At 44.1% G+C, this 14,395-nt stretch overlaps 1 protein-coding gene and 1 long non-coding RNA gene across 2 annotated transcripts in view; one reads left to right on the plus strand and one right to left on the minus strand.

Moving 5' to 3' along the window:
- The first annotated feature begins 1,123 nt into the window (after window positions 1-1,123).
- On the plus strand, window positions 1,124-12,110 carry LOC149372208 (cytochrome P450 2C20-like). Its single transcript, XM_089566610.1, has 9 exons — window positions 1,124-1,397; window positions 2,265-2,488; window positions 3,899-4,023; window positions 6,029-6,135; window positions 6,813-7,117; window positions 7,883-7,998; window positions 9,666-9,924; window positions 10,552-10,742; window positions 11,829-12,110. The coding sequence occupies exons 1-9, from the start codon at window positions 1,362-1,364 to the stop codon at window positions 12,020-12,022; spliced, it is 1,557 nt and encodes a 518-aa protein (XP_089422736.1). The 5' UTR covers window positions 1,124-1,361; the 3' UTR covers window positions 12,023-12,110.
- LOC149372209 (uncharacterized) overlaps window positions 9,291-14,395 on the minus strand; it is a 60,460-nt gene continuing 55,355 nt past the window's right edge. Inside the window, exon 4 of the long non-coding RNA XR_016286975.1 lies at window positions 9,291-9,426. This is a non-coding gene — a long non-coding RNA (uncharacterized LOC149372209). The remainder of the gene's footprint in view (window positions 9,427-14,395) is intronic.

Below are 14,395 nucleotides of genomic sequence, written 5' to 3' on the forward strand. Positions count from 1 at the left end.
TGTTTCGACGTAGCCGAGCAATCGCACTCTGTTACAATGTCCAACACCATCTTCAAGGTGTTGCGTTGAGAGCGAACAGCAATAGATGCAGGGGTGTAGAGGCACCCCAATTGCTGTTTCACGTGTTTTAGGGGCTACTCTGATAGTAACTCTCAGCAAGTACTTTTCTTTGAAGAAGCTGTCATTCTGTCATTTAGGCTTCACAATTTAGAAATCACATACTGTGATTTAGAAATGTTGTTCAGTTACGTCCATTAAATGCAGCTCTATATGTTCACAAACAGTGCCTCTAACTGCATGGTGTTCCATATATGGCACGCGACAATATTTTGTGAAAATAATCCAACCACAGTTTTTGAGCCGACTAAGATTGATATGGGTCATTGTGTACCAAACTGAGCTCACTATAGTTTATTTTTTCACCGAAAATAAAAATTAATGTAGTAAGGGGACGGCTTTGATGTGATATTCACTCCGCAGTCAAAACTATATATGTTCGAGTCATAGATTTTTTGATTATTCCGTAACACGAGGTACGATCATTATGCACCCGAGATCTCACAAGACATTTAATCTCATGTTAGCTCCTTTAGCGCTCTTGTTAATTGCGTGCAGGCAAATAAGCAATGACAACCGGTTGCGAAAATTTATGGAAATGAAATATTGCATCATGTTTAGAGCCGCTGTGAATGTTTTTCTGCTTTCTTAAGCTCTTCAATCACGGACACCACACTATCAGATGCAAACCGGTCGTCGACGTGAACAAAGGGCAATCCACTGTGCCGCAACTGTTCAGATTGCGACCATTGTCAGGCGCGAAACCAGTAGTGACAAAAGCCTACATGAAATAAGGCGCAGTGAGTGATGAAACAGTGTTGTTTCATTTCAGTGACTCATTCCTGTCCACCGCATTGATGTGTGCCTGGGCATGCCGGCTAACTGGAGGTACGGAACATATCTTTGCAAAAACACACATAAAAGTGGTACGTCGACAGCCACCCCTTTGAGAGATAATGGGCGAGCGCCATGTGTGACCGATGAAAGTCCGAACACGCCCAGGCATGCTTCCAAGAACTTTATCGCACTCAAGGGTCGATTGTTGTAGAGCCTCTCTTTCCACGTCCTCTCGCCCAGTAAGCACACGTAAAAACAGCAGTGTAAGGAGCGACACGACTGTGTCACCTGTTTCCCTTTGAGCAGTTGTTTTTCGAGCTGTCGCCGACCCAAGGCTCTGTCTATCGTGCAGTAGTTGTTAGGAACGCGATCTATAATTATTCATAGCCTTCACGTCAAGACTACAAATTTTTTTGTAGCCTTCTTAATTATTTATTCTTTAACGCCTTAGCGTATCGTCTGCTCCTATGGAGATTCTGCGCCAGTTCACATCCACTATTCCGGTGAGTACTGTTTCGTCCCTTGCTGTCACCAATATACCATTCATTATTCTTTAATGACGACCACCTCATCGACGAAACACTTTCTGCAGCCATTACACCGGAGCCGCATTTAGAAAGTAGAACACCGCAGAGGCTTCACGGTCGCGCTATCATCAAGTACTGCTTGTAACTTGAACATTCGCTTTCGTAAACTCTTGAAACATCTTGCGAAGTTTTGAGGGATGCTTCCAAGCTCAAATCCAGAGCTGTGCACGTTACTATAATATTTATTTTCTATACCTATACCCGATACCCTCAAATACTTTAGCTCGAAGTACGAGCCAAGCCGGAGGCTACGGAGATCTCAAATGTGGTTATAAACTTGCCTGAGAGGCCTCGTAAACTTTCGTGTGGCCCTGTTTGCTTACTCGAGTCATGAAAAACGCCGCAAAAAGCGTTACATTCGATTAGTCAACTTCTAAGAGTAGTGATACAGTATAGCTGCTGTTAGTGATACAGTATAGCAGCCTAGTGCAGTGTCTCTTCGTGGCTTTATTAACAAAACAAGTTTTATTTTGAAAACCGCTGCTCGTAACAGAGACCTTTAGAACAGTGCGTATCATCACTGCCGCCACTTAGCGCTTGCCGCGTCCCTCCACTGAGCATGCGCATATGGTTCCGACGCGACTGGCGTGGCCTCAGGAAGCGGACGCGTGGCGCCCTCAGGGTGATCTGCGCATGCGCACCGAAGACAAGCGGTAACGGTGCTGGAAAATTTAATGCAATCTGCTGTTCATTCATGATATGCAGTAATTTTCAGTGATCTTTTCTACACAATTTTTCTGCGATGTTATTACATACTGTGTTAATGGTCATTCGTTCCCGCAGGAGGCCTCGGGAGGGACTGTGAAGCTCGCCTTCACCATCGTGGTGCCCTGGATTCTCTTGATTGCCTCCTTTGCTTGGCTACGCAAGAGCAGAGCACCCAAAGGAACCGCACTTCCGCCTGGTCCTCCCGGATATCCTATCGTCGGCCTCCTACCGCTCGGGGCAAACTTACTGCACCCGAAATTTCTCAAGGAGTGGTCGGCGAAATACGGTCCCATCTTGAGGTAGGCTTTGCAGTTCTACTTCAGGTGCCAGTTCCCCTTTTAACTTAATCCCAACAGTTATATCCCTTGAAATCAGGCTCATTCGAGGCGTAACATGATTTTAAAGTTTTGTTTCCTGTTTGAATTCACCTGCCATGAGCAGATTTGCAGAATTCCTTTTAAAGAGTTCCAGCGTAATTCAGTTTTCGTATAACATATGCTATTAAATATCCCGTCACTATTCTCCTTGCGGCTCAGCTAACTAACGCTGAAGAGTGGAAGACCGGAATAACGTTACGATTCTTTTTCGACTGCAATTCTTTTTTTTTACTCAAGTCAAATAAAAACCGTGAGAAAAAGGTAATGCAATTGAAAATGAATTACGATAATACAGCGAATCAAAAAGATCAAGTAAAGCATCTCTAATTAAGGCGCCTCGTTTTCATGTTCTGTATTTTCTCAAATTCGAAGATAACAACCAAGCACTTCTAAAAAATTCAGTATATAATTTCGGAAATCGTATTCCTTATTTACTGAATTACATTAACAGTGAACAGAGTTATTTGTGAAATCTAGCTTAATGGCCAGATATAAAAAGGAATTACTTGCCTGCCACATCCTGAAAGAACTCTGTTGCTCAAACATATCACTCAGTAGCTGCCCCTTCTCCCCTCCCCTTTCTTTTTTGTTGCTGATAATTTTTCCTTGCTTTGATCAATATTTGCATTGCTAGCGTTTCTGCGCCCATTATACGTGTACAGTATTATGCCTGTACTCTCAACGCGAGAAACACCTTTCCTTGTCAAAGCTGGATTTTATTATGTCAGCGGCTACTTTGAATTTCAACGTTGGCTATAAGAATGACGCTCTGTGTAGTGCTGGCAACCCGTGCTTCTGGGGTTCCCTTTTAACGGACTGTGTAGTAGTTCGTGCCCAAGGAAAGCCTTGCCTAGACTAGTACGGTCTAAAGCAGTGTAAAAACGAGGCGTCGAGGGTTGATTTGACAACAGAAACGTACAGAGGCTTTTAACGGTACAGTGAGCCAGCTGGTTTGAGTACTTTATCAGTTCATCAGCCTGTCACTGTAAAACACCTACAATCAAGGCAGTTCTTGTGTTGAAATAGGGCCTAGACTTATGCTATAAAATTTATAGCATAATAGGATAAAATATATAGGATAAAATTTGGTTTTTGCCACGAACGAACGGCACTTGCTGCAAGTTAATTAGATCTATATCTTTGACGCCGCGACGAGCACAGCAACATATTTATGAGAAAATAACATAATTTTCTCAGTGAGCAAATGTACTCATCATCATATACTCCCAATTCAGCTAACGCGCCTATCAACTGTGCTGTGTTTGTTATTTCCTTATGCTCATAGAAGTCTCAGCTTGATAGTTCATATTTTGTTTCACCATAACTTTCTAGGTTGAAGGTCGGCCTCAGAAACCTCGTTGTCCTCAATGACTTTGAGACAATCAAAGAATTGATGTGCATGAAAGAACTGCTTCACCGAACTGGTAACCTTGTCATCGACCAGACCGGCTGCAAAGGTGAGTTAACGAACACCGTGTGCAATGCTCGACAACGCAGGCACTCTAGCTCTGAGGAACAGACACATGGTCATTTTACTTTATATACCACTGAGCTGCAAATGTGAGCTGTATGAGAATAAAACTGGGCAAAACTAGCGTGATTTCAAATCTGAAAGGCAAGTCCTAACTTTAGTTGGCAGTTGTGAGCACCGCTGGAGACAGAAAAAATTGCTGCAACAAGCGTCTAGCTTTACATCACTTTTCTTTGATTTCCTTTAATGATAATAAAGTTCAATGGTGCACGAGCACGGAGGAAAAGAATTCAAAAGTTGAATGCTATCCTCGAGTCAAACGAGTGTGCAGCATGCGAGTTGTGCGAATTTTGTGGTCACGATACGCAGTATAAATGTGAAGCCAAGATGACAAAATCTCGCAGTATATTTCTCGCCTCTTTTCTTCAACCGCTCTAAAGAAAATCTCTGGTCGTTTTTTTCTTTTTCTTTGTCCTCCTGTGTGCTTCCTCTTCTTCATGTACTCTTCTTACTGAACGGTCCTTCTGTCGAAAAAGAAAAACACTATTTTAAATGCTAGAACGCTCGACTGCGCATTCCCCAAATTTGTTGAGTGGCTTATTCAGTGCCCTCGTGTTCTTACTCCCTGCTGTTACAAATTATAAACCGCTTCTTCTGTAAGTTAATAAACAACATCAACAACGTCCACAAAGTAAAGAAATCTGGTCTGTTCTTAGCTTCAGGACTTATCTGGCCTTTGTTTCCGTGGCGCTCTAAATAGACTGTGTTTATTTCACTTTGTGATGCCCGGAAAGGCACCCTGGAAAATTCCTTGCGCGAACAAGATACTGAATCTGTTAGCTATGGTTGTTGTCAAGACGAATGTAAACTTGGGCTCATTGCACCATTGGTAGCACCCACTTAACAGTACAAATTACATTAAAAGAAAAACTACCTATTTAATAAAGCGTTGCTTGCACCCCGTGCCCATCCCTCACTGCTGTTCGTGCAGACTGCTGTTATATGACAATTGTAATATAAATTTATGAGACAAGACAGTTTTTTTTCATGGTTTAAAGTTATGCTAAAAATCAGAAGAGAAACCTGCGGCGTTTGATAAGAACGACTGCAGGTACCTCCGGAATTATGGTTACGGTAAAGACGGGACCCAGACCTTAGAAAAGTATACTTACTTTCTTTCTTTCTTTTTATTTGTTGCTTAGACATTTGCCTAAGAAGGGGCTGAGGCTAAAGGCACAATGTCGCCTGGCAGGGCCTCAGCCCCCTACTACATGACAAACAAACATAAAAATTACACAAGTCCGGCGGGCCGGTACAAAATAGTATTGTTGATATGGAAAAAAAAAAGAAAAGTAGGCACAAAAGTAAGCGTTATGCAGAGGAAAATACATACGGAAGAACATACACAGGAAAATACATACACACTCAGCAAAGAAAAGACAAAAGCGCTTGACAAAAATTTGTATCATAAATGTACGATGAGTATATAAATAAGAAACAAAGTCCAAGACATACATGAAACACTACATCAAATAACGAAGTTCTACTTAAGGCTTATTCTAGCCTACTGAAAAACAAGGTATTATGGACATACAAGCACAAACAAGAGTACATAGATGCGAACACAAAATCAGTAACTGTGAAAAAAAAAAATTGGACTACAACATGCTTGCATGAGAAATTTTAGCGATTGCTATAGGTGACATCGCTACAGAGAAGAGCTCCTTTACTTACTTTCCTTTACTTACTTTCATTCATTGTTGAGCCATGCTCTTTCATTATGCCGTGCCTATGAGAAGGGGGTTAGGTACAATTACAAACCAGACAATATCTATGTGCCGGAAGCTAGGAGGTTTCGTCTAATTCCTCGAGTTCTTCGTTGTCTTCCTCTTCTGTTTTGGAGCTGGGTGCCAAAGACGCTCTCATAACTATTTTCATTAGTTACCGTTTTTTGCTGTTACCCGTGACGCTAAACTGCATTCAACACGCAGGTCTTCTGTCACTGAATGGACAAGTTTGGAATGACAACCGGCGCGTATGCCTCCATGCGTTGCGCGACCTCGGGTTCGGAAAAAGGGCTATGGAAGACTGGATGAAGGTAATTTCTCATTTTAAAAAAATTGATGGGAGACATATTATCGGATACACACCCTTTAAGCAGATAATAGAATATGCTCTTCATTGAATGCTTGTTTAGGCTATAGAAAAATTCAGGGGGCACTTTGGCTGTCTAAAGTGCTGCAAGGCGAAAGCGTCTACTGGCCACTGTTTGTTTTTATTTACTTTTTTTATTTTTCATATTCTTTTATTTATTTTTTGCTCCTTTTCTCAATTTTATTGTTTTTTTTTAATTTTCACATCTTATTTTCATTTTGTTTTTATTTTTGTTTATTTTCTAATGTTAATTTTTTTTTCATTTTCTTGACTTTCCTCCTCTTATTTTATTTATGAAGCCCATGCATTCACTAGATGCGCCTTTATTCATGCTGGGACCTTGAGCCTTTTAAACAGTGACGCCGAAAGGCGGACGAATCTGCCGACGCGTCTGTCGACACTCCTGCCGACGCGTCTGCTAACGACAGTATGAGGCATTAAAGGCTTTCGCCTTAATACATGAAGGCACCATTTCATTTTCGATCATGAATGTGACGCGTTGCTAACTTGGCTCACGAACTGATAGACAGCAATCAGCAATTATCTCTTCATGGCTAAAAAACCTACGGGAATGTCATGAAAAAAAAAAACGTGGTCTCACTATGCCGCTGCTTGTTTCAGGAAGAAGCAGAATACCTTGTCAAAAAGATCGCCGAACGCCGAGGCGCGCCCTTTGTCGCCCTGGAGTTGCTCGTACCGAGCGCGTCCAACAACATCTCAGCGATCATATTTGGCGCCCGTTACCCTTTCGAAGACGCCCGCAGGAAGTTTCTGGACGACCGACTGAAGAGGTTGTCCACGTTCATCGGCAACAGACCGATCAGCGCTATCCTGCCGGTTTCGGTGAACCGCCTGGCGTCCAAGATACCCATTCTACGCGATCGCCTGCCAGGGCCAATTCTGGACGATCTGCTAGCCTTTATCAAGTAAGCACAGCTTTGCAGTACTCTACAGAAAATGTGCCTGGCTGGAAATCCCATGATGCTGATTCTTTCAGGAAGCTTGTATACGCACGCGGGAAGGCGAGTCGCATGTAATATTTCCTGTGGAAAACATGCAGTCGTACAGTTCGCATACCAATTTGGGGGCCGAATTGTCAGAACCCATTGCGCAAGAGAATATATTGGTGGCCGGAAAACCAGGGCAGCCAATGATACTGCCATGCTGGGAGGCTCGCGAAGATAGACAGCAGTGGGGAGTCAAGACACAGTGCTGTATATCTGCGCTATGTCCCACCAGCAAACCCAATGTCCCACGTTAGTACTGGGATGAGTGAAAAAAGCGCAAAGGAAACACAAGGACCAGAAAACGAAAAGACTCGGACGAGCGCCACATAAACACGGATAGCGCTCATCCGTGCCTTTCCTTTTCTAGTACTTCTGTTTCATTCGCGCTTTTTTCAGTCATGCAATTCGCCCAACTTTCTGCACGTTTTAGTAGTGGGACCCGCTTTGAGCGAACTGTGCCATAAATGAAGCCTCCTATCGGCAGGCACCGAATCTAGCTTACAAGAAGCTGCCTGCTGTTTCATGACGGAGGCTGCATTCTTCTGCCTTAGTAATCCTAGCGCACAATATAGCGATTCTCGTCACGCGTGTTTTAATACAGTCGCGTGTGAAATGTTCCGCAAATTTTGCTCTGCATGCCACTAACGTTGCTGAAGATATTTACATCCGTCTATCTTCCTACAGGCGGGAAATAAAAGAGCATGAAGAAACTTTGGACGAAAACAGCGACCGGGACTTCATTGACGCCTACTTGAAGAAGATCAAGGAAAATAAGGACGACCCAAGTTCAACTTTTAACGGTAAATCTTGTTTGTGCTATCTATAATCTCGTGCATCGCATCTCTTGTGTATCCGCTCTTTCATCGCAAAGTTTAGATACATAACCTTAAACGAACAGGCTGGGTGAATAAAAATTTCACGGACGGTTAACGTCAGCCTTAAGGGCATCACACGATAGCGCCCGGTTCCCTTCTGTGGCCAGGGGTGTGCTTTGATTATCACTTCACAGAACCGGAACTCTATTCTGTATTTTCTTTATTTCGTTTTTTATTATTTTTTTATTTATGACAAGACACTCAAACACCCCTTTTAATCAAGTCGAACGAGAGTTATTGCTCAGTGGTAGAGGCAGACCACCGAGGAACGTTCTTCCGACTTAGCTAAAGGAAGGCCTTGAGTGGTCGAAGGATAGCTCTCCCTGCTCACGACCCAATGTTTTGATTTTCTTTTTTTTTCGGAGCAGTTTCATTTCTATCTTCAGTGGCGCTACACAATGGTGATGGCCTCGCGTTACGGCGTTGTGGACTAATTAGGAATTATGTAGGGACGTCATCACGGTTGGACTGTGTTACCGTTTTGGGGTGTTTGTATCATCCGCGCTAGGCCTTGTGGTTGTGCCCTCACGACCCTCTTGACAAATCCCGATTTTCTCGATACGCCAAAGGCAACAACTGGGGCTGTTTCTCTGCTGAACTGGGCCCTTAACATTATCCCGTTAATATTTGATGCCAGCGGACTGGAATACCTTCACGAAGGGAGTTTCCCCAATCACGAACTCTGCTTTTTTTTCTTAGGTTTCCCTATATTATAACATAATTCATACAGTTTCGCACGATGTGCTGCCACGCAGTGGATACGTTGACCAGTATCAATGCCTTGTTTTGAGTACTTCAGGGAAGATCTTTCGTTAAGTAGCATTTAAGACTTTCCTGGGCAGTTTGATGTCTTCTCCAGCATGGAGCTCTCAGCAGTCGTGCGATGCAGAAAACAGAAAAAGGCGTATTAATTACTTAGGTAAGGAACTGTAGTTTAGCACTAAGCTTTTCAACCTTTATACATAGTTGCCTTCTAGTAATAGAAGGTTCTCAGCTAGCCGTTAGTAGCAGCTATGTCGGTGTTGAGTTACTTCAAAATTAGATTTTTTTCGGTGCTACAGTTCTAGTAACTAAACCTTTCCGGACATGAATAGTCCAACCAGGTAGGTGGAGCCCACGCCATCAAACGCATTAGTAGTCATCATCGGGGCGGTGCATGACGCTGGACTCAAACGCGAAAACCACTTGTGAACTGCACAATACCTCCGAGCTTTCTATGCAGAGCTTTAATCAACAACTACAGGGACTAGTGTTTCTGAGCAGCGTTTTAATCTTGGTGGCCGTTGCATGTCCCCTGCTGTCTTCTGTGGCATCCTGGCTGGAGCATCGAAACAGACCTGTCATCGGCCGTATCTGCGCGAAAATAAATATAATGATGAAACATACGAAACCGCATCATCCTTAAGCCCGGAATACTGCCATATATTTGGTCAGGTATTACATGTGACAAACTGTTTACGTTTCACTGTAGATTCTGGAAGGCAAAAGCTACAAGAGCTTACGTGGGGCCGCAGAGAAAATCAAGGGCTGTTTTGACGAAAGCCCTTCCAGGACTTCTGTAAACCGTGGCCGCTTAACGCTTCCATTTGCAGTGGGCACCTTGATTGGCAACATCTTCAGCCTCTTCATCGCCGGCTACGCAACTGTGAAGGAGACGCTGCAGTGGCATATGATGGTGTGCGCACACAGGCCCGACAGCGTACAGCGGCGCATCCAGGAGGAGATCGACCGGGTCGTGGGCCGCGAGAGAGCGCCGTCCTGGGCCGACCGGAACGCTATGCCCTTCACGATGGCCTTCCTGTATGAGATGTACCGCTGGCGCACAGTCACTCCGCTAGGGATACCCAGAACGTACGTCTGAGGCGCGAACATTTTTCTTGGAGTCCTTTGGAGCGACAAAACCACATGTAACTTTTTGTGTGTGAAGTACTGCCTTGCTTAAGCAAAAGGTTATTTCTTAAACGCCTCCAAGTACGGTGCCCGTGATGTTGCAAGGTAGTAACAATAGCAAGGATTATCAGGTTGAGGACGTCTTCCCAGATATGGGCCAAGCTGACTCTGAGGGAAATGTTGTTCATGCCACAAGTCCTCTACATTCTGGATTGACTGGCTTAGCACGAAATGATTTGGCGTGTTACAAACTATTCAGCAAGAAACCCCATCGCGTGCCTATTAGTGTAACGGGTTAACGCAACTCACAGAACAAAAGAGGCAAAATTCTCGAAGACTGAACTCTGTGAGCATTATTTTGTCACCGCTTTCTCCGTGGAGGGCAACAAACAGGACCTTAGTTCTGCTTTTATCTCGATGCCTAATCACCTCCCAGCTTTTCTTCGCGCAGAGGTGCAGCGTTTGCGACACTGGCGCACCTGTTGCCTCATTTGCAATGCTGACGATATGCATGTGAGATCTATGTATTCTGTCGCATCGCCTGCATTATGAGTCCCAACTCAATGCATTCCGCTTACGTTTTTTCAGAGTTGGCGAGGACGTCGTCTACAAAAATTTCTTCATACCCAAGGGTACTGCAGTTATGGCGAACCTTCGAGCTGTGCACATGAGCCCCGAGTACTGGAAGGATCCGGAAGAGTTCAACCCATCACGTTTCTTGAACGAAGAAGGCTCGGCATTGTTGCCCAAGCCTGATCAGCTGATTCCATTTGGTGTTGGTGAGTGACGGTACATTATGGCCTCCTGCTTCGACTGTTTGCTAGAATCAGGCGCCACCTAGATGGTCGTTGAGGGTAAAGTCTATACCAGGTGCACACTCCGACAAACACTCACTACTATGCTACGTAGCGGGGAATATGACCAGTATGTGTAGATAAGAAAAGTCACTCATTTAACATTAGTGAAGCCAAGCGTTAAACGGCAAACGTTTCATCTATGCATCCAGGAGACTTTCGTTCGCCATATGTCATCTCGCGGTAGTACACATCATGCACAGTTTCTATTGTGGAACTAGCAGCTTGAAGAAAATCGTACTGTCAGAGCAAGCGTTCCCCTTCAGCACAGTGATCAAACGAAACATTACACTTTAATAGCTGCCTTTACTGAGCTATGGGAACAATTACTTTAAATGACAAGAGGCACGGAAAGCTAAGCAGGAGCACACGCCCTTGATTCCGACAAAACCGGAAGGCAATCACCGTAACAAGCAAGATGGAGAACAATTTTGCAGCAGTTTGGTCCCACCGAGAAATATTAACCGATTAACCTCAGTTACACAGTCCTTTTTAGGAAGTTCCCTACGACCTCAGAAAGCAAACAATAGTCGTCCAAAGCTAAGAATCTTCACTTTCAAGTTAAGGTCTACTGTGTTCAGCATTTTCAGTTTCATTCACCTTTTCAAATTTCGATATCTGGCTTATTTCGGGAAAACATTCCATTGCAACTGGATGCACTGGAACGTTCGTGAAAGTTTTCAAACAGCTGTTGCCCTTTTATTTCGCTTCACTGCAACTACCCTCGAGTTTTAGGCAAAGTACCTATTGCATTCAGCGGCAACACAGACTTCAAGCTTTGAAGAAATTTCTCTTTATCTTTTTTTTTTTTTGCTCCCGCAGGTGTTGTCCTAAACAAACTGTTTTAATGTGTACTTCCCGCTTCCACTTCACAGAAGGTTTCTAAATGTTGGTTTGGAGCAAGTTTAGAAATGCGCTTGATCTGCTCCCGTTAATAAGAAGCTCCTCGTTTATTGCAAAACGCAATGCCAGTCCCAAATGTCAACCTCCTGTTCTCTGTTGTCGTTTCAGGAAAGCGCATGTGCCCTGGTGAAACGATGGCGACCGTAGAAATATTTTTGTACCTGACCACCATCCTTCAAGCGTTCAATGTTCTCCCCGAGGAAGGACACAGCGTTGACCTATCCTCGGAAACAACGGTCTTCAGACTTGCTCAGAATCCGAAACTTCGTTTCATATCTCGCCAGACAGACCAAGGACCTTAAATTATCCTTAATCTCTCATGACTGTATCCTGAAGAAACTGCTCACTAAAACGCGCTATGCTTAATAAAGCATTTATTAATATTTTTAAGGATTTATTTTCCTACGCATGTCATAAAGACTAACGTTTTTATTTTGTTATGGAAAAACAAAAATGGTGCGGATATTTACTTCCCTCCTTGCGAAGGACACTGACTACATAGCTGATCATTCTGGTTTGAATGCTGTGATGTAAGCATGTGATATCGCATAGCTAAGTACCGTAAAGCAAAATGGCATCTAACAGTTATTCTATTGCCCTCATCGCGTACAACTATTTGTTGTTATCTCGCATAACACATTGGGCTCCGCTCCGAACTGGCATCGAAGCGAAGCATACTGTAACACGGCTTGAACAGCTCTCGCTTTTCCTAGTAGTATTTAATCAGAAAATTCATGCTTCATGCTTTTCCTATTTTTTTTTTTTTTTTGTAAATCCGTGCGCCGTGAATCTCAATACCGCGTTGGGTTGGATAGCGTTGGTTTGGAGAGCTGGTTTGGACAGTTTGGCGGGAAAAGTGCACGTCGGGTTCACGAAGATTATTTGGTGCTTCTTTTTTATTTTCTATCGGAGAGTTACAGATAACTTAATTGTGCGGGCCTCATACCGGCAAACCAAATATTTTTCGATATTGCTGATACTGACCAGCTTTGCGCTAGGCCACCTTACTGGGTGCCGCTTAGTCTATAAAGACGCTACTATGTACAAGAATCACTGCCTCTTTCATTAGTGATGTGGGCGACGAATTCCTGACGAATTTTTCAGCAACAACAGTGCGCGACTACATGACGCGTGAAACGATGAATGTCTTTGCGGGACGAAGAGTGAAGCCAGTAATCGAACTTCCGATTTAAGAGCGGAAACCAAGGCTCGATAAGCTTTTCCCGTACAACAATGGTTTGCTGTCATCTGCTTCAGCAAAGCGGCTATTCACCACGACCAGGAACACTTTGTTCAATGCGAGGTAATATTTCGGACTCCGCCTTTGAAGATGATTTGTTTCTGCGCTACAAGAGTTTAAAAAATAGGAAATTAAAATCTGCAATCATTGCACTACTTTGCGAAAATGAGAACCGGAAAGTATAATGCAATATCAGATGAAGGCAAGGCGAGTTATAATTGCATTCGCACGATTTTCAGGAATATAATTTGTGAGGACAATTATATACCTTTCAAAACTAATTCTGCAATGTATGCTTGTATACGCATTACCAATCAATACCATACAGAAACAGCTGCGTTTGTTCAAAGAAACTGCAGCGAACTGACTTGACAGATAGAGTAGCAGGAGATGAAAGAACAAAGTGCAGATATTGCACTTAGCCATTTAATTCCCACAGAGAAGACAAAAAGAAAAAAAATGGCCGACCCCCTAAAAAAATTACAAACTTTTCGCCCTGAGTTTGCGCCCAAATGACACCAAACACCGCTCCCCGGTCGCTGGTGTAGAAGTTATTTATTTTAGTTCAAAATAGGAGATTTGGTTGAACTGAAACGTTAAAGAATAAGACTGCGCCTAGTGCGCTGGTCCTTTATATTACTGCGAAGCCCTTTACAATGGCGTCACTCACAACCCATGTGTAGCTTTTGGGAATTAGACCCCGCATAAAAAAGTAACAACGGCTGTTATCAGCTTGGCCTTCGGCAAGTCTATGCACCTCCGAGGTGCATAGACTTGCCGAAGGGCGAGGTGCATAGCCTTGACATAGGACACGCTTTTAAACATCGATGCTACATTTTGCCACCTCAGACGCCTTGGACCTCCGGCAAGGGCGCCACCGTTGAGCCACTTGTGACCGAGAGGTGGCCGCACGCTCCCGCTTCCGGTAAAGCCCCTGAAAAAACTAAAGAAGCGACAAGACGCTCTCCCTCTTCTCTCCTCCTCCCCCGCGCGCCGGGCGAACGACTTTTGTTTTCTTTGTGATTTCATGTGACTGCGGTGGCGCCCTCTAGCCCGCTCCGACGGAACTAACGCCCCTTTTCAATTGGTTGCGCTGGATTCCCGTGCTTGCCGAGTTTTTCTCTATGTCTCCGCATTAACCGTGCGTTCCGCTGCATAAATACATCGGTGAGTTAGGAGAAACATTTGCATGCTTCACTGAATCGTCTAAAGGCAAAAATGAGCACGCATAGATGGATTGTTTTGGTCGAGCGGCACGCGCACCATGTCCGGGAGCGCCGGGCTCTATGCGGAGTGCCAAGTTTGATATCGAGAGTGGAGCGTGCATTGAACGTAACCGTGAATCACGAGGCCGTAGAATGAATTTGCGGTGATCTGTTTTGGTGAAGAGGGGTATGCAAACAGAACGACCGTCCCCGCCGGAACGCTGGACGTG

The sequence above is a fragment of the Amblyomma mixtum genome, chromosome 1, assembly GCF_055824585.1.
Source record: "Amblyomma mixtum isolate Tamu chromosome 1, ASM5582458v1, whole genome shotgun sequence".
NCBI lineage: Eukaryota > Metazoa > Arthropoda > Arachnida > Ixodida > Ixodidae > Amblyomma > Amblyomma mixtum.